The following is a 21548-nucleotide window of genomic DNA, read 5'->3' as shown; positions in this document are numbered from 1 at the left end:
AATGGATTTGGATATACAGTGCATCCATAAAGTAACGCATAAATTCATTATTTCGTAAACCAACGACATTAATGAGAAATCCTGAAACGGGTCGATTTTTATTTTTAGATTCAGATTTTTTGGCATATATATCATACTAGTGACGTCATCCATCTGGGCGCGATGACGTAATCGATGATTTTTTTAAATGAGAATAGGGGTCATGTGATAGCTCATTTGAAAGGGTATTCAATTCTCTATTCACTAATATAAACATTAACCTAATTATTTACGCAAGGTGTTCAAAAAAACATTTTTTTAATTAAAATAATTGAGACAAAAAGAAGAATGTACGTAATTTATTTAATTCAAAATACGTTTTAATGTTGTCAGAAAATAGGAAAAAAATGTTTATTTGAGAAATAAATATTGTTTTTTGCTTAAATTCAATCTGCCACCCACCTGTCGCTTGGCAGTTTGAACATTTCATTTAAGGCTATGAGTACATAATTCGCAAATATTTTACGTGTATCCCTACTTTTTCTGTCTTTACACGGCAAATTACGTGTAGTAAAATTCACACTGGTATGGATATGTAAACGTTACTAGAATGTCATTCTATTTGAAAATGTCATCATTAATTTAAAGAGATGGGTTTTGAATGTTCTTGGATAACTGTTATTTTTATAATTGCAAATTATTAATTCAGTTAATAAATGTGATAATTTTTTCACTAACTATGTAATCAGTGATTGTAATAATTTATTTGTACAACAAAGACTAATGCTCAATCGAGAAAAGAGGAAAACTGTTAAAGTGATTTTTTAATAATATATTGTTATGAAACGCTTACAATTTTGAACATCTTTAACAACAAAATACTTGGATCACAGAATATATTATCCTGATGTATTCTCTGCCTGGATCTTCCACAAATAATACACAATAAATAACTTTTTATTAAGTTCACGTCTTGAATCAATTATTTGTCAAATACACTACAGTCGGAAAAATGAAAGAATACCCATGAACGCTCACATCAATCACTTATTTTGTATTTGCTGTCTTTTTCTATAACAAACGTTTGTTATTTATCGAAAAATACAGCAAATACAAAATAAGTGATTGATGTGATCGTACATGGGTATTCTTTCATTTTTCAGACTGTATATATCAATAATATTTAATCAATAACTCAACATATTCCCGATGCAATGTCAAATATTTAAAATTGTCACTGATTGTCAGTGTCTGACTGACAATATATGCTGACAATATTACATTCGACTGAGAGCGTTGTAAGACAAAGATAAATTTGGAAAATATTACCACAGCATAGTGTTAATTTTTTTCGAATCCTGAAAAAACCAATAAATATTTTTGAAAAATTTAAACGCAGAATGAAAGAATAAATTATTACCGAGGGCCGAAAGTCCCTTAGAATAAATAAAAAGTTTATTTTGAATGATATATTTGAAATTAAAAATCACACTAAATTTTCTCTTAGTTTTTCACCCCTGTAACTTATTAAAATAAACATTATAGAAGTTCTCAGGGACTTTCGGCCCTCGCTAATAACGTAATCTTTCATTCTGCGTTTAAATTTTTCAAAAATACTTATTAGTTTTCTCAGGATTCGAAAAAAATGAATCCCCATTTGAATAGCATTGCAGCCGAAAATACGTACCGATCCTCTTAAGCGAAAATCAATGTTTATTTGTCAAATAAATGTTTTTTCTGTTTACGGACAGTAGTAAAATGTATTTTGAATTAAATAATTACATTATATTCTTCTTTTTGTCTCACTTATTTTAATTAAAAAAATGTTTTTTAACACACTATATAAATAATTATGTTAATGTTTATATTATTGGATAGAGAATTGAATACCCTTTCAAATGAGCTATCATATGGCCCCTATTCTCATTTAAAAAAATCATCGATTACGTCATCACGCCCAGATGTATGACGTCACTAGTATGATATATATGCCAAAAAACCGTAATTTAAAAATCAAAATCGACCTGTTTCGGGAATTTTCAAAGTAACCGGTTTACGAAATAACGAATTTATGCGTTACTTTATGGACGCACTGTAGTTAGTAAAACATGATTGCCTACAAAATTAATTAAAAAATTATAACTAAAATACAAAAAACGTCGTAAACATCTTAAGTGGTATAATGTTTTAAGATTAAGTTTACATGTAAAAAAGTAATTCGGAAAATGAAGATATGAGAATACAGTATATTGTTTGAGTTCGTGAGAATCGATGGTAATTAATGTAAACGTTAAAAAAGAAGAAGAATTCACTTATCGGACAAAGTCAGTGAAATTAGCTTTATACATTATACAGGGTGAGTCATGAGGAACTGTACATACTCCTACCTCGTATAGAGGCTCCTATGGGGAATAACAAATGACCATTAAAAAGTGTCTGCTCCCATTGTTTAATAATATACAGGGCGAGTTTCGCATTTTGACAGAAATTTGTATTCGTCATAATTTTTGAACGGTCAGATCGATGTGTCTCTTACTTTGGTCAATCGTTACACTACTACCACGTAATCAACTGATTTATTCAAACTAGAAAAAAATCAGGTCCGGCTTTAAAAAATTAGTTCCTTTTGGTCTTAGAAAAAATTTCACCCTGTATACGCTTTTTGAAAACTCTAATATGAATTTTACAAATTATACAAATAGGCAATTACAATAGCATATTTATTTTTTTCCCACACGATTACTTAATTTTTTATAAAAAAATCAAATTCGACTATGAATTAAAAGTTTGGTAAAGTGAACCATAGATTTAAAAAATTAACTTTTATTACTAAACAAATATTTAATTTATGTTACCACCAAATCAACTTGATTTATTCAAACTAGAAAAAAATCAGGTCTGGATTTAAAAAATTAGTTCGTTTTGGTCTTAGAAAAAATTTCATCCTGGATAAGCTTTTTGAAAACTCTAATAAAAATTTTACAAATTAGAGAAATACACAATTAAAATGGCATTTTTATTTTTTTCCCCACACGATTACTTAATATTTTATAAAAAAATCAAATTTGACTATGAATAATTAAAAGTTTGGTAAATTGAACCATAGATTTAAAAAAATTAACTTTAATTACAAAAATTAATTTTTTTTGAACAAATATTTAATTTATGTTACCACCCAATCAACTGATTTATTCAAACTAGAAAAAAATCAGGCCCGGATTTAAACAAATTAGTTCGTTTTGGTCTTAGAAAAAATTTCACCCTGTATACGCTTTTTGAAAACTCTAATATGAATTTTACAAATAAGACAAATAGGCAGTTAAAATGGCATGTTTATTTTTTCCCCACACGATTACTTAATTTTTTATTAAAAAATAAAATTTGTCAAAATCGGAATTTTAACCTAAAAATGAAAAAAAAAATGAAATCACGGTTTAACTCGCTACAACTCTGTTCCATTTTAATATTTTTTTTTTCTGAAATTTTTACAGCACATATCTCTTACCATTTTGAAGACTATGAAAATTGTTGTAGACTTTAAGTCTTCTTCTCGTAAAAGTTATGAATTTTTAAAAATATAAGGTGCAGATTCGTGAATTGCAAAGTTAAATCGCAAAAATTAAATGAGAAAATTCAAAATTTATCTATTTGATCATGTCTATGTTAAACTATAGAGTCCAAAGAGAAGTGTTATGGGGAGTTTTAGATCTAGACGTGTTATAGAAAAAACATGGTGAAACTTTTAATTTTAAGAAAAACGTTGTTTAATTTTTTTTATTTTTATGGTAAAATTGCGATTTTGACAAATTTGATTTTTTAATAAAAAATTAAGTAATCGTGTGGGGAAAAAATAAAAGTGCCATTTTAATTCTATTTGTCTAATTTGTAAAATTCATATTAGAGTTTTCAAAAAACTTATACAGGGTGAAATTTTTTCTAAGACCAAAACGAACTAATTTTTTAAAGCCGGACCTGATTTTTTTCTAGTTTGAATAAATCTGTTGATTGGGTGGTAATAGTGTAACGATTGACCAAAATAAGAGACACATCGATCTGACCGTTCAAAAATTATGACGAATACAAATTTCTGTCAAAATGCGAAACTCGCCCTGTATATTATTAAACAATGGGAGCAGACACTTTTTAATGGTCATTTATTATTCCCCATAGGGGCCTCTATACGAGGTAGGAGTATGTACAGTTCCTCATGACTCACCCTGTATTAATTACTCAACCTAACAAAACTTTGATAATCCTGCGTGGTGGATGTATTAGTAAAAAAAATTAAAAATATTTTTTTTCAAAAACTAAGTATTGAGTACTACCGGTACTACGTATTCTTGATTCTATATAGGCCTGGATCCCGCATACCAAAAAATAGTATATTATGCAACGACCATTTAATGATGGTCATTATGAAGCGAGTATGAGGGATACGAAACGAACCGCCTAGCGGCGAGTTTCGTATAGAGTACGAGCTTCTTAATGATAATTAAATGCAAGTTGTATACACGATTTTTTCTATGATCATTCACAACAAGACATATATTCAAGTTTATTAATTTTGTAACGCAAACAAATTAAGTAGTTTGTCAGGTTGTTTACATATTGACCCGTTGTCCTAGGTGAGCGACGGAAAACGACGCGACGCGATGCGATGCGTTGCGATGCGATGCGACAAGTAATTCACGCGACGTGTGGCTTATGTAGCGTCGCATCGCGTCGCTTTCCATCACTCAAACCAGGACAAACGTGACGATGTCAATTATTCATTCCTATTCTTAAGTGTGGGGAAGTATATGGCAGTGTTACTAGAAAATTCATATTTTAAATACTTAGCTAAAAAATTCCATAAACGAAAAAGAAAGACAACAAATGTCATATATTTAGAACGAGTAAATTTGGAGAGTTTAATCATTTATATCCGAAATTAATGAAATAATCCACGTTGGTTTAAAGAGTATTGTGGCTTATTCACTTTCGATTATATCATTGCAGCTGTTAAACTCAGTATTAATAACTGAGCTATCAATAACTATCAATAAGTAATTTTCAAAAACCAAATTCTATTGAGGAGAGGCTGTTACCGACTTTAAGGTATGTTAATGAAAAAACAATGGTACTATATAGTTATTATTAGTTTTTATTTATTTAATAAACTATTGCGTAGCATAATTTGAATTGAAAAAAGCAATGGGGCGTCACGCTGTGTCGTGTCTCGTCGCGAACAAATCAAGTTCGCACTTCGTCGCGTCTTGTCGTAGACTGATTAACCCGGAAACGTAGGCCATACACAAATACAACCATTACTTGATATTTTCGCGTCGCGTCGTGTCGCGTTGTCGCGTTTGTCGTTCACCTAGGACAACGGGTGAGAACTATCAAAGCGTATGTATTTGACTCGCCATTGGTCACTGCGCGTGTGCCACCTTCATCGCGAATGCCATATCGCGATTTTATTGGTTTAAAATCTGTACCGTAATGAAAATCTGTATCATAATGAAGTTCGTTATGATACAGGTAGTGACATCATAATTGATATAATATTATGGTATGAGAAGAGAAAAAAGTTTATTAATAGCAAGCTGAAAATGTATTAATAGCTTAACGTTGTCTAGACGGACTAACTTTGATGTATGGCAACACTGGAATAGGGAAAGTTTTAATAATGTGGAATGTGATTTTAACTGTGGAACGTGTCATCCTGAGAAGTTTATGATTGTGAAAACTAGCAGGTTGTTTTTATGTTTATTCAATAGCAAACTTTATATTATAACTTAATTAAAACTTCCCCTATTCCAGTGTTGCCGTACATCAAAGTTAGTCAGTCTAGACACCGTTAAACTATTAACAAATTTTCAGCTAGCTATTAATAAAGTTTTTTTTGTACGCGAGATCCAGGCCTAATACAATAAAGGTTTTTCATTGTAGGATGAAGACGAATCTAGAAAAGCAAAACACTTGTGTTTCCAACAAAAAACTGTCGTCATCCGACTCGATTTAAACAAAGCTCTAGATAGAATCTTGGATACAGTTGGATTTTTTACTGAAATTGTGAATTCACTTCCTTTTCCATCTTTTCCCAACGGAAAATAATTATTTAATGCCTTCACACGTGAAGTATACTAATTAAAACGTTATTTTCTGTCACTTTTACAATATAAATAAAATATTGTTTTGTTATTTTGTGTTATATTATATACATGGAGAAATATATTTTTATTATTTTATATACAGTGAGGACGTTCGAGTTGGAATAAATTCATTATCTCGAGAAGGGGCAAATTTGGAGAGAAATCCTGACATAGGTCGATTTTTATTGTTAAATTATGACTTTTTGGCAAATAAATCATACTAATGAAGTCAACCATCTTGGCGTGATGACGTAATCCATGATTATTTTAAATGAGAGTAGAGGTCGTGTGATAGCTCATTTGAAAGGTTATTTAATTATTTATTCAGTAATATAAACGTTAAGATAATTATTTATACGGGTTGTCCAAAAAAAAATTTTTAATTAAATTAATTGAGACAAAAAGAAGAATGTATGATGGTAGTCATATGACACGGTGCATTGTCCTGATGAAAAAGAATTTCTTCTGCAAACAGGTTCTATTTTCACGAATTTTTGCCTTCTGCTGATCTAAAAGATTGCAATAATATTCAGATTCTATTGTTTTACCACAATATTGTTTTGCAATCAATCCACAACCACAATTCCTCTCGCACCCCCAAGACTAATGCTAACACTTCTTTGCCCATTTCTGGACACAAACTCGTTTCGGAGCCGAAAAACCCAGATTTAGCCTTGTTTGATTCAGGGTCATGGTGATAGACCCAAATCTCAACCATAGTGATGAATCGAGGCACAAAATCTACTTTATCCTTTCGAAAACGCTCTGAATGTTAGCGAATGCGGCACCCATTGTAAATACAGTTGTCTGAAACCCAATACAGGGTAGAAGGAGTCACGGAAGAAGACGCATCTCCTGGTTAAACAATTTGAGAGGTTGGTTTAACTGCACTTCTGCTGATCTCTTTAGAGCAGCGGTATCGAAAGTGCGAATTGCCGTGATGGTTGCCAACCTTCTTAGAGGAGATGGCACATGAAGAAGAAGAAGAAATCCAATACTTTAGTCAAAATATTGCTTACAGTACCCAATGAGATGCCTAGCGATTCTACTAAATCTCTTTCAGTCCCTTGACAATTTTCCATCACCATATCCTATATTTTGCTACAATTAATTTCTGGTTACTTTTTTTGGACGTCCTTGACATGGATCGCCTGCAAGGCTTGTATAACCACATTTAAATTCAGCAACCCATCTTTCTACTGTACTAATTGAAGACGAAGAGCCCTTATAGTTTCAACATTCGTTCGTATCTTTCCTTTTCTTTTAAATCTTCCAAAACATACAAATTCAATCACTGCACGATACAAGATTGCTTCCATTATAAAAAAAATACTATGACACGTCGATACTAAATAGCTTGTAAACAAAAAATGAATTGACAGATTGAAATGAAACTTCACACACCTTTATATGAAGGGTGTACCAACATAACAAAATAATATTAGGCTAGTAGCAATGCCCTCTATTATCGAAATGCAAAATTTATTGAACAGCCTAGTAAGCACTCTGTTAAATTTCCCACACGAAATGAAATTATTTATTAAGCTTACCTCTCTTTGGCGCAACTTGTTCGGCTCCCACCAACTGTCCCCAAATATAGCACTTTCTAACGTTCATCAACGGTTGGGGGAAGTCCCTAAGCAAAAATTTCCACTCGGCGCATCTGAAAGAGATGACCCGGCACCAGAGCGTTGAAAATTCCATATGTTCTTCGGGCCAAGGCGTATCGTGGTCTATTTCTCTCATGGTTCGGATAACGTTTTCCCTACCATGAATGGTTGGATCAGCAAGAACCTTAAATAAACAGACAACAATTAGAACTCGTTTGTTTTACCGATAAAACTTTTAGTAGCTCGTCGTGCGACTGAAAACGATTACCTTTTAACGCGTTTTTAAGTGGCTCAAAGATGTGAAAATCACAAGGAGATAAATCGGGATGAAATGGTGGAAGCTGTAATATCCTCCATTTCTTGTATTTTAGATTTTCTTTCACTGCTTTGGCAACATGAACCCACGTATTGCCGTGAGTTTCCCTGGAGGTTTTAGTTTTATTACTTGATGCAGCCTATTCAAAGTTTCATTACAGGTTTGTGTTGATATGCACTGTAGGTTCTGTAAATTCTACGAGCAAGTTCCTTCATGGTCGGAAAAAATGTTCAATGTTAAAAAACATTACTTTGCCTGCTGAAAGTTGAACTTAAACTTTTTTGATTGCGGAGAATTTTCGTCTTTTCATTGCATCGATGGCAGCTGACTTACAATACTTAAAATCGCAGTCAAATGCAAACGATACAAACTGATCAGTGTGACGTTAATATTATTCTTTTGAGACATTACAATTTTTACCGCAAAAATTTATTACAACCTATAAAACTATTTCATATAGATGTTGTTAAATAGCTTACCAAAACTTCTATGTTAGTCATATGCCAAGCAAATAAGCGGGTTCTTTGAGGGGCGGCTTTGTACATTAATTTAGATCTCTGGACATATATATCTGCATTTTTCTTCTTTAACGTTGCATACAGCTCTTCAACTTTACCCGCCATGTGTAGATGTGTCTTCAATAAATCGGCAATCTAAAACAAAGATAACATAAAACAATTTTTTTCTACAAATAAATGAAGAAAAATATTATTTATAGTATGTAGTTGTAAAATAATGTTACACGCAAAATTGATTCGGTGAGACAAATTTGAAACAAATAATATCGATACGAAATAAATGGTACAAATATAAGCGAAAAAAAAAGAGTTAAGTTTAATACAAATAGCTTCCTCGCGTATTTCTTTATCTACAGCTAATTCCGTAAAATAACATTTATTATACAGGGTGTTTCATTGAGAAACGGAAATACTTTAATGGTAAATAGAGGTCACCGAGCCGGTTCTAGATATACTAAATTTTTTGCCCTACCGACTTTTATAAGAGAGGTACTGGGTGATTTATCTATTTTGCCCATTTTTTTCCTAAACCATAACTTTGGAACCACCCTGTATATTTTTTTTGATATTTGGTACACATATATGTCTCAGTCACAACCCAAACGACCGAGATACTAACCATAAGAAAAATCCAGGTCCGGATTAACAAAAAATTATAAAGTAATTGTGACCTTAAAACAACACCCTGTATATTCAAATTTTGAAAGTTTGTTTGCATATTTGAAAAGATCGCAAAAAACTAAGTTTAATGTTTTGCTTCAATTTTTCGGCCAGACAGTTTTATGACTTTAATTTTGAAATTATATTGAATTTTTTAAAAACTCGCAGGTATTATTAACTTTTAGTTACAAATTATTAAAGTTAATGAATAAATATTCATTTTAAAAATAATCAGTACTTATTTACCACATTGGAACAACCCAATTACTAATCACAAGAAAAATCCAGGTCCGGATTAACAAAAAAGATATAAAGTAATTGTGACCTTAAAACAACACCCTATATATATTGTATATTGAAAATTTGAAAATTTGTTTGCGAATTTTAAAAGAGCATAAAAAACTGCGTTAAATGGTGCATGTCAAGTTTTTGCGGAGATAATTTAATTACGGCAATTTTGAAATCATATTGATTAATTCTGTAAAGGTGGCAAGAAGCTTCCAGAAAAACTAAGAACAATCCCAAGTAATCAGAAAATCGATTCGAAATCTTTTAAAACTAGCAAGGAAATGCATCGAACAAAATGGCAGACATTTTGAGCAACTGTTATAGTTCAATTATTTTTAATTTATGTTAAATTATTGAATTGTTTAAACGATTTTTTTATTAGATATAGCTGTTCTTTGTTAATACTTTACTAAATCATTAAAATATCCCAATTCTAATTTATTAATGATGTGCATACAGCTACAAATCCAGAGAATCCATTAAGCCAGCGTAGTAAATAAATATTTTTAATATTAAAATAAGTATTGATTCATTAACATTTAATTATTAAAGTTAATAATACCTGGTTTTTAATCTCAGAGTTATTTAAGATTTCAATATAATTTCCAAATTGATGTAATTAAATCATCTGCGCAAAAAATTAAAATGAACCTTTAATCACAGTTTTATGTTCTTTTAAAATGCGCAAACAAATTTTCAAAGTTTCAATATACAGGGTGTTGGGTCAAGGTCACAATTACTTTATATTTTTTTGTTAATCCGGACCTGGATTTTTCTTGTCATTAGTAATTGGATCGTTCCAATGTGGTAAATAATTATTGATTATTTTTAAAGTGAGTATTTATTCATTAACTTTAATAATTTATAATTCAAAGTTAATTGTACCTGCTTTTTAATGTCACAGTTCTTAAAAAATTCAATATAATTTCAAAATTAAAGTCAAAAAATTGTCTGGCCGAAAAGTTCAAGTGAACCAATAAACTTAGTTTTTTGTGATCTTCAAATATGCAAACAGATTTTCAAAATTTCAATATACAGGGTGTTGTTTTAAGGTCACAATTACTTTATAATTTTTTGTTAATCCGGACCTGGATTTTTCCAGCGATTAGTATGTCGGTCGTTTGGATTTTGAATAAGACATAAATATGTGTACCAAATATCAAAAAATATACAGGGTGATTCTAAAGTTATGGCTCAGAAAAGAAATGAGCAAAATCGATAAAACACCCTGTAACTCGATTATAAAAATCGGTAGGGCAATAAATGTAGTATATCTAGAACCGCCTCGGTGACCTCTATTCACCATTAAAATATTTCCGTTTCCCAATGAAACACCCTGTATATATTTTTTTCTTGCGTTTTTCTTGCCTTAAATTTTGACTAGTTTCGTCTACAACGTAAGTAATTTACGCCAATAAAGGTGGTAAGAAGAAATCAGTTCATGAATTTATAAATTAAAAAAAATGTATTTTTACGTTATTTTTGATTAATGTTACACGTCAAACAGGAATATACACTGACCGGGAGTGTAAAAGGGGAGGAAATTAAAAGTGCAAATACTATTGTACATACCTTATCCTTCAGCATCTTTTGTCGTTTCAAGCTCTCATTATATTCGTCTTCCAATAATTCAAAATTATCTCTCAATTTGACTTCAAATGGATCGTCACTCATTTCAAATAAAAACTCTTTAACCTAAAACAATATAGTAGATAATCAGCAAGTTGTTATGACGTCATTTCGTCATCCCCGTCTCATCCGATAGTCGGGCTGAATATAAAATCAAACACGGAAGGCCAACAAATGTACCAGGTTGTTTCCCACTCAAATGATTAGCGTACAAAGGTGTCATCTACTTTAATAGCTCTTTCTGATAGAAAGTAGTACTAACTACTGAACTAAGTAGTAATATCATACAGTGCACTGGAATAAGTGTTACCCCTCCCTATTAACTTATATATTTTTAGCACATAAACAAAACGCTCATTTTTGTAAAATAATCATAGTATATTGTAGCATCAATGTTTCGAACTTTATGCAATCCCTCTTCAGGTGACAGCCATAACTTTGATTTTTTTAAATAGGAAAGTACATCATGTGACACCTCATTTAAGAGCTTTTGAGATACTGATTACAAAAATGTATAATAATTTAATACTTTTTAAGAGCGTAGGCGCAAAATTTCCGTTTTAATGCTTTTTAAGTGAAAAGCATTTTTTCCGACTCCTGAGAAAACTAATAAGTATTTTTGAAAAAAATTTAAACGCAGAATGAAAGATTACAGTATTATCGAGGGTCGAAAGTCTCTGAGAAATTTTATAATGTTTATTTTAATAAGTTACAGGGGTGAAAAAAAAGAGAAAATTTAGTGTGATTTTTAATTAAAAATAGCTCATTCTAAAGAAACTTGTTGGTTATTCTAAGGGATTTTAGGCCCTCGGTAATAATGGGTAATAATGGAATATTTCATTCTGCGTTTAAATTTTTCAAAAATACTTATTAGTTTTCTCAGTATTCGAAAAAAATGAATGCATTTAAAAATAATTTGACCAAAATTTTGCGCCTACGCTGTCAAATGATTAAAGTATTATACACTTTTGTAATCAGTATTTCAAAAGCTTTTAAATGAGGTGTCACATGATATACTTTCCCATTTAAAAAAATAAAAGTTATGCCTACCACCTGAAGAGGGATCGCGTAAAGTTCGAAACATTGATGCTATAATATAATATGATTATTTTAAAAATCGACCTGTCCGAGCGTTTTGCTTATGTGCTAAAAGTAAACAAGTTAATAGGGAGTGGTAGCACTTATTCCAGCGCACTGTATAACCAGTAATCCAAGAACCAGGACTGTACTGTTATGTTAAGGAGTTTAGGCTTTCGCCATGGTTGTTATAGTACAAACAATAAACAATCAGCCCTATTCTGTAGTTATTAACAAATCAAATAGAAATGACCAAGCCGAATCGTAATTAACTGAAATCGGAATGTTTGATATCTATCGCGTCATTTTCTCGTTTGGATTGGCATTCTGTAACTCACATCGACATAAAGGTAAATCGAAATCGGCAATTTATATTTCACGTGGTCAGGAGGGGGTGGCAACCCCGCATTGTCAAGCGAAATTAGTGTTCTGTGGCCTGCTTGTTACTGGTTCTAAATTTGAAATACGACACCGTATATGCCATATCTTCAATTTTTCATACTATCACATTACATACAGTTGCATTTAAAAAATATTTTTCAAATAACAAAAAAGAAAAGTTTTGAAAAGTAAACAACAAAATATTAGTGTAAATATTCTACACAAAAAGCTCAAAAGATGATAAATGGTTTTAAATCAAAGTTAGTTAAAATTGTTATAAAAAAGAAGATCAACTGATAAATAAAAAAAAAAGATAAATGAAGATAAGATGTATGATGTAAAATATTACTAATAATATACAATCTTAAGATTTGATTCCAGCTAAAATAACTGATAAACAACTTTTCCCAAAAATGGCGTCTTTTCTATAATTATTTTCTTTTCTATAAGCGCTGATTGATAAAAATACAAGTAAACTGGTATAATATATTATTTATCAATCAACGCTATAAGTCTATCTTTATAGTTTTAAACGGTCTTGTCACTGTTAAGGCAGTGGAGGCCCCTGGTCAGAATTGGTGTGGAGCCCCCTACCTCCTACCATTAAACAAATTGTTGTTATGACTATGGTATGGTTTTAAGTCCGGGTACTTTTCGAGATTTTTTAACTGAAAATTCCTTGATTATGTCGGGCATATCTAGTTGCTTTAAGGCATTGTGTCTAATGCTCATTATAAAGAGATAGTTCAAACGCTCTTGGCCTGTCATAGACCAAACTTGATTTTTAATTAACTTAAATTTTTAGAATGATCTCTCTCCACTGCAGTTAGTTACCATCAGAACTAAATCTAAACGAAGTGTCACTACAACGTTTGGAACTGCATCATTCGCATTTTTCTCTTTTAACCGTCGGTACATTTGAAGTTCTTTACTTATATTTGATGAACCGATTTCCTCTTTAAATGAATTGAAAAATTCTATAAATTGTACTAGTTCGACACCTAGTTTTTTATCTAAATCATTGCTATAACTGTCGGTAAGCTTCAGTGAGTGAGCTTCAATTTCATTGGGAGTTAAATTTCCCAAATAATTTAAAAATCCAAAATTGGAATGAATGGATTCATATGCCGAAAGCCTATGCCTTGAAGAGGAAATAAAGTGATCTATAATAGCTATAAAATTTTGAGTCCCAAATTTCTCTGATGTTGTCATTTCAGTCACTGAAATATTCCTTAAAATAAATGTTTTAATTGATTTAAATGCCGCCACTCCTGAATTAAGGTAAATATTTGGATCTTGGAGAATACGACTTGTGCTGTTTGTCCTCTCTAAGATTTCATTCCAAAATATTGCAAATATTCCTGTTTTCAGTAAATACACTCGATTACACAAACCATTTGTATCGCTCCGAGTTTCAAATTGTTGCCCATCGTCTTTTGAAATTTTAGATAATACTCTTTTAATCTGATTATAACCTTTAACTAGTTCTTTTGCGGCATCACTTCTAGACGACCATCTAGTAGTATTTACTATTTTTTAGGAACAATAATATTTCTGCCATGGTCAGCGTTGCTCTAGCTTAAAGACGTTTTTAAACATTCGATTAACAAGTTGTATCTATATGTAGAGGAAGTGAAAAATACATAGGGTTCATACAGTCCTTCAAAGAAATCAAAGAATTCTATGGCAGCAGGACAACACTTACACATGGAATCTACAACGCCAAGATATTATGTTATCTAAATTTTAGCTGAACACCATTGTATTTTCCACTCATAACTGACGCATTGTCGTAGGACTGTCCCCTGCTGCAGCTTTTCAAATCAATATCACCTTCTTGCAAGAATGTCTTAAATATATCTTCTGCTTTATGACCGTAATTTGCCAAAAATACATTTTTAATAGGAGAGAAACCTTCCATATAACGAAATATTACAGTTAATTAATTTACAAAAATTATTCTATGTGAATAATGTGCTGATTTTTTTAAGTTTGGGGCTTTGTGGGGGCCCCCAAAATGTGGGGGCCCCGGGCAGCTGCCCAGCCTGCCCCCCCTTAAATCCGGCCCTGGGTCTTGTACAATCATTATGCCATTGATTGAAATTGTACAAGAAATATACAAAAAAGTATGGCAACACTGTGAACTGTGACTGGCAAACATTCAGCATTCAGATGCCAGGCCAGAGAAAATGGGGTTAGGTTCAATGCATACTCGTACATGACTTAATTAAATATACAATTTCCTAAGTAAATAACACCACAGACTAAAAAATTAAGCATATACAAAAGGTAAAAATACTGTAAATAATTGTAAATAAATAGTAATAAACTATTTTTAGTAGATATAAAATATAAACGTCAAAACAAAATACAATGCGCTTGCGTCAAGCACAATTCCGATTATCGAAATCTAATTTCGACAGGGTAAAAATGTTGTCGAAATCATTTCTATTCACTATTCCGATTGTAGAAATTCCGAGGGAGTTATGGAATACCGATTTTGCCTATTTCTATTCGACTTGGCCACTTCTATTCGATTTTCCTTACTTCTATCATCGAAATGAGTTACAGAATAGGCATGAATAACTTACATTGATTAGCAAATCGCTTGGAAGAGGTCCTTCTACAGACCGATCCTTCTTTAAATTGTGCACAATCTTCAACCATTTAAAAACAGAAACGAATTGATTCTGATAAGCTTCCGCAAAGTTGTGCTCATATGGAAAAACTGCCTTGAATAGATCGATTGAAACGCCCCACGTTTTGTTGAATGGTACTGCAAAGCTTTCAACGTCTGATCTTTCGGCCTCTATAACAGCGTGACTTTTTATGGGATGGAAATTGATGCCGTTTATTGTGAATATTTCGGCATCGTCGATGGATATCACCAGTGATGTGTTCAGATATGTTTCGGGCGGTTTGGTAAGGTCGTCTAGTTTTTTCGTAACTTTTAATTCATCTGAAAAAAAGGAACAAAAAATGGGAACAAAAAACAACATTTTTTATATTTATTGTTATCTCTTGTTGTTTTCTCTTAATATTTAAAAATTGTATTTTTTCAAATTTGGGAAGTAAAGTACCTTAAGCACTACTTTATATTGTCAGCAATGTAAATTACAGCAAAGTAAATAAGGTCCTAACTATGGTAGGGGAGCAAAGTATGCTAAATGTGCAGTCACTCGAGCGCTTTGGGGACCTATTGGGTTGTGAAGAGTAGGTCCTAAAACCAAAAAAAAATTAAGTAAAAGTTTTCCATTTTAGTGGGCGCTTGCCATTTTTTAATTTAATTTTCCATTTCCAACAATCGTTTTTTCCGATTATAACGCCATCTATCCATAATTCAAAAAAATGTTTCGAATAAAAGTTACTTATTTTTACGTAAGGAATCCAAATCTGCAATAAAAAATGAGGGCTTCTATTTAAGATTTTAAAGTAACCTCCCACCCCACCTCCTTGGGGGTCATGTTTGGTGCCATTCGATAGATTTTTCAAAAATATTATATAAGTGTATTTTACAGTTTTTCGATCTGATGTTCATTTCGCTAAATATCGCGGGATTCGTATTTAAAATATTAAATTTACCTCCCATCCCTCTCCGTGGGAAGTCGTGTTTGGTATCATTCGATAGATTTTTAAAAAATATTGAGCATGTATTTTTTCGATCTGTCATTCATTTCGCGAAATATTCGCTTTTTTCTTGTGAAACTTTGGGACTCGCCCATTTCCTTACGCCCGGCTTAAATCGTCAGATTTAAGTATATACTCTTTTGCATGTACTTAACTTCATCATCATCATCATCCAGCCTTCTGCATCCAAAGTTGAACATAGGCCTCCCCTAATTTCTTCCAATTTTGTCGGTCTTGGGCTTTCTGCAACCAATTCCCAGCAATCCTTTTGACGTCGTCCGTACTTAACTTACCTTATCTTAATCTGACAATTTAGAGCTTTTTGAAGTTATACTTCTTTAGGCGCGATTGAGGGTGAAATTTTATTAATCTGCGCGCATGCGCACACAGACAGTATGGAGAAAAGGTGTGGAAAGGATATATTAGTGTTTTTAAATATATTTTTCTATAAACGTGTTAAAAATGCAATTTATAGCACTCCATAGGAGCGTTAAAAATGCTACTTTAAAGCACCAGTGCTTTAAACATTTTAAGGCACTGCAGTTAAAAGTGAATTGTCAAATTGTGAAACGTGAAAATATTTATATTTCATTTATTAACATTAATATCAATAATACAACTTGCGCAATTTGAAAAAGGTGGTTTTAAAGGTTTTTTTTAAATTTAATTTAAACTGTATTATTGCATTTTTAACACGTTTGTAGAAAAAAAAAACTATTAAGATTTGTTAGAATCTACAAAAATAAAAGTAGATGTTATTCTATAGTTGTTATGATTTACGTATTGACAGTATAGGCAGTTTTGATGTAATGTCAAGAAAAATATAAAAATGGAATGTCAGTCAAGTCCAAGTAAAAGTTTTTGTAGGTATTGTCCTGTAATTGAGAATGAATAAATTATAATTGTTGATATATAAGACGTTTGTAGAAAAAATATTGTATGATATAGGTGTTAAAAAGTACATTTTTAAGGCATTCATGTGAATTGCAGAATGAGCGAAGCGAATCTTTCACATGCGTGCCTTAAAATTGTGCTTTTAACATTTATATCATAAATAACTATTATTATAATTTTTGTGTATTTGGACTTGTCTACCTCGGGAATAAGATAATAAGTAATATTTAAAGTATTTTATAATTCACTTCGTATGTTTGTCACTATGTCTGAGAAATCTTGTAGCCCTTATAAACAAAAGGGTATAGTTCAGTAGTAGAGCGTTGGGCTGGAGATCAAGAGGTCCCCGGTTCAAATGCTGGTGTTTTCTAATCTTTTTTTAATTTTTAGTATTGTTTTAATAAAAATTTTTGGAAAATAGTAAGTAAAAATTAATTTAATCTTTAAATAAAATACAAATAAACTGTCCGAAAGTATATTTATTTCATTGAAATCATATTTAGAAGTATAACTTCTTGCGTGCGTACAAAGTACACACACATTCTTTTTTTAAGGATAGATTTCTTTTTTCGGGCCCCCTTTAACGAACTCTCTTGTGTTAAGCGCCAATATATGGTAGAGGTACATCTGCAGGGTACCAGGTTTATTCCCATATGATAACCTGACGCGCTCGAGTAACTGAAAAAATCCCCGCTTGGGCTCCCCTACCACTAATCATCTGCAGTATACGGACAATAACGGCTAATAGAATGAAAACCAACAGAAAACTTATTAAAACCATGGCAAAACCAAAAGATCGTTAAAAAACAAATACACTAAACAAAATGAGTAAACCAACCAACTGTGGAAGATGATTCTTCCACAATAGTGGAATAATCCAAAGAATACAGTTGTTTTATGCAAGTAACTAAGCTCAAAATATTCGTACTGGAGTATTACTGCCGATTACTATATCTATACATTGTACTTACCTAAGGCAACTTTTGCGCTATGTTCTGGACTGATATCAATGTGGAATTCAAACTTTCCAAAAATATTTAAATTCTTCACGAATTTCTCTGTGGGTCCTTTATAAGACTCCATCTTTAACTCGTCTTTTATCCCAGTCCAAAATTTCATCATACTCCGAACTAATAGCAACGATTTCATGTGAAAGTTAGTAGACCAATAAGTTACAATTGAATCTAGAAGAGTGAGCGTAGTTTCTTTAATTTTGTCTTTATTTTCACGGATCTCTAGACAGGTCGTTTTGATAAAAGCTTTATAGTTAGAGATGTCCTCTGTTCTGATGCATGTGTAACAATCTCCGCTATTTTTTACGCTGAAAATTTTAAATTCTTCAAACTTAATACTCGTATTCTTTAGAGATTTATCCAAACTGATGGTGTTCAATCGGGTTATAAAATATTCTGCAAAATAAAAAAGATTTATTAATCGACTTATAAAGGAAAATTCAGACTTTAAAGTGATTGACTGTATAGCATAGTCATCCCTTAAAAATAGGAAAGTAATATCTACTCTGGGTAAAGCAACCATCAAAGCAAGAGTAGGTGGAGGCTATTCACCAGGAGGAGTCTGTTAACTCTACTTTGTATAAAGTTGGTAGATGACAGTTAGTGTTGTTACGCTTCTGGTAGTAAAATAATTTTTACCTTCAAAAGATGTTTACCTAACTAATATACATTTCGAAGTTGTCAACCACCAACCTCTGGTCTTCTTCTGAAGGTGCCTGTCCGTTCCGAACGTTGGCGTTCATTCTGGCTATGATGACTTTGTTGGTTGCTATACGGAATAGTTGTGTAGAGGTCTTTGTATACCATGCTCTCAGGTTAGCACGCCAGAATATTCTTCTTCGTCCTGGGGCCCTTTTTCCTTTAATTTTACCTTGTAAAATGCATTGGAGTAGCTCGTATCTGCCTTGATTTCTCATTATATGTCCCAAGTACTGCAGCTTAAGGCCCTTCAACGTTGACTAAATCTGAGGTTTTGTTCATCCTCCGTAGTACTTCTTTATTGGTGACTTTGTCTATCCATGGTATTTTCAGGATCCTTCTGTACAACCATAGCTCAAAAGCCTGAAGTTTCGACACAGTTTCTGCCTTTAATATCCACGTTTCTACTCCGTATATAAGCACTGAGTACACGTAACATTAAAAGAGCCTTATTTTTGTTTTTAAGGTGAGGTCATGGCTCTTGAACACAGAGCTCAGAGTCAAAAAAGCACTTTTTGCCTTTCCGATGCGACATCTAATCTCTTGAGAATTGTCCCACGACTCACTGATTATAGTTCCCAAGTAGTTGTATTGTGAGACACGTTCAATTCTCATTTGGTTCACATATAGATTTGCTTCTTATGTTTTGCTTGCTGATGATCATTAGCTTGGTTTTGCTGGTGTTTATATCTAGTCCATATATTTTGTTTCCGTTATTTTGTTCATTAAGTTTCTATGGTATTGGAAAACACTATTGTATCATCTGCATACCGCAGGTTACTGAGCATTTTATATATATATATATATATATATATATATATATATATATATATATATATATTTATTATATATATAAAATATAATACTCCATTTATTGAGATGCATTCATCAATATCTTATAGAGCCTCTTCAAAAATATGCTCTGAGTACAGATTGAATATCAGCGGTGAAATAATGCATCCCTCTCTCACTCCCCTTAATATTTTGACATGATCTGTATATTCTCCATCTATTCGGAGCACTGCTGATTGATTTCAATACAGGTTAGCTATTATTTTCAGGTCTCTTCCGTCAATCCCTGTCCTCTTCAGCACTTCTATCACTTGTTCATGTCCGACTCTATCGAATGCCTTCTTGTAGTCAATCAGGCATGCAAAACCCCTGGTAGGCATTATTACATATGTCATTATTGGTCGTACACTGGCTTTATAAATTCTTGACTTCATCTCAGTGTTAATATGTCCTCCAGACAGTCTATCTGCTTTTTGTACTTGTATTTCTCACTTATTCGTTCAGGTCTCCGTAGCTTGACAAGATATTTTGTTTCCATTACTTGTTCAATGCTGATACCAGCAACTTCTATTTTACATCTGATTGGTTCTTTACCGAATACTATTGTTTTAGTTTTTTGTGATGAAAATGTCATATTGAATTCTTTTGCTCTTAGGTTAAATCTGTGGACTAACCTTTGCAGACTATCTTGTATCAATATTGCATCGTCTGAGTAAAAAAGTATTTTTACTTCATTGTTTCCCATTCTATATCCTCTTCCAATTTATTTATACTAGCAGAGAGTCCCAAGAAAACAATTCGGAGAGTGAAAGTAGCGAAAAATCCTAATGAAATATTGGCAAATGTCTCCCTGCTGTTAGGTGAGAGGAATCATAAACGAGAACGAACGCAGAAAGAACATCTAAAAGTAAGGAAGATCTATAAAGTATGGCAATTATAACTTTGAGAATGGCAGCAGTAGAAACTGTAGTATTATCTATTATTTAAACTTATTTTAAACTTTTACCTTTATTTTGCGATTGCAGAAAAAAATTGAAGTGGGTTACTACAAGATGTAAAGATAACTTATGTCCATCATGGCATTTCCCGTCTTTGGGAGGAGATGGCGATTTTACTGATATTTGTCCATATTGCTTTAAACTCCTAAAATGATAAAACCAATTATATTACAGTTATATTCCAAAAAGTTATATTTTTGAATAAGTAGATCCAATAATTATACAATTCATTTACTACAAAAGGGAAGTGAATTTATCTGTGGGAAAAGTAAAATTACTATACTTTATTTCACGTTAACAACGGAACGTTTGGCTTATGCAGATCAGTGTTGCCAAAACCATCAGGCACGTGTTGCTACTAGACTGTCGATATACCATTCATTCTCGATACGATAGAAGAGGCATTGGCGCGCTTCTATCGTCCATAAGAAATACGTAGCGCTATCTACGCAATGTTCCGCTCTTAAGCGTGAAACGCTCTATAGATATGTTTTACATATGATTGAACTCGTATTGAAGTGAGGACTCCAATAATAATACGATCTACAGAGCAGTGGCGGCTCGTGGCTTTAGGGACATGGTCGACACGGTTTTGTCCCCTCAGATAGGTATGCCATCTAATTAAAAGGCTTCAATTTCATAGGACATTTTTGGTTTTTGTTTTTTAATTTTTTTTATTTTTTCTTTGTTTTTTTTTGTTTTTTTCTATAAATTTAGAACCTAAACCTGTTTATAAATTAGGTCTATTTAGTCTATGTTATTTCGAAGTAGCAAAATGGCTTATAACGTCATTGTAAAATTTATTATTGCTTTGGAGAGATTTTAAAAGTTTTTTTTTTACATTTGAAATTTGAGACAAGTTTGACATTCTTTCTTGTTTCATGGTGTTTCGACAATACGTTTTGACTCTTTTGAGACAAGAGAAATCCCGTT

General features: G+C 32.0%; 1 protein-coding gene across 1 annotated transcript in view; it reads right to left on the bottom strand.

Moving 5' to 3' along the window:
- Window positions 1–21548, bottom strand: part of LOC126890618 (protein KIAA0100) — a 219107-nt gene that overhangs the window by 169307 nt on the left and 28252 nt on the right. Inside the window, exons 9-14 of the mRNA XM_050659702.1 lie at window positions 20624–20760; window positions 18085–18522; window positions 15184–15551; window positions 11078–11200; window positions 8519–8692; window positions 7664–7907 (exon numbers count right to left, since the gene is read on the bottom strand). Coding sequence (XP_050515659.1) covers window positions 7664–7907; window positions 8519–8692; window positions 11078–11200; window positions 15184–15551; window positions 18085–18522; window positions 20624–20760 — 1484 coding nt within the window. The remainder of the gene's footprint in view (window positions 1–7663; window positions 7908–8518; window positions 8693–11077; window positions 11201–15183; window positions 15552–18084; window positions 18523–20623; window positions 20761–21548) is intronic.

This window comes from Diabrotica virgifera, chromosome 8 (genome assembly GCF_917563875.1).
Source record: "Diabrotica virgifera virgifera chromosome 8, PGI_DIABVI_V3a".
Classification (NCBI taxonomy): Eukaryota; Metazoa; Arthropoda; class Insecta; order Coleoptera; family Chrysomelidae; genus Diabrotica; species Diabrotica virgifera.
The sequence above is the reverse complement of the archived record's forward strand: the minus strand, read 5'-3'. Positions and strand labels throughout refer to the sequence as shown.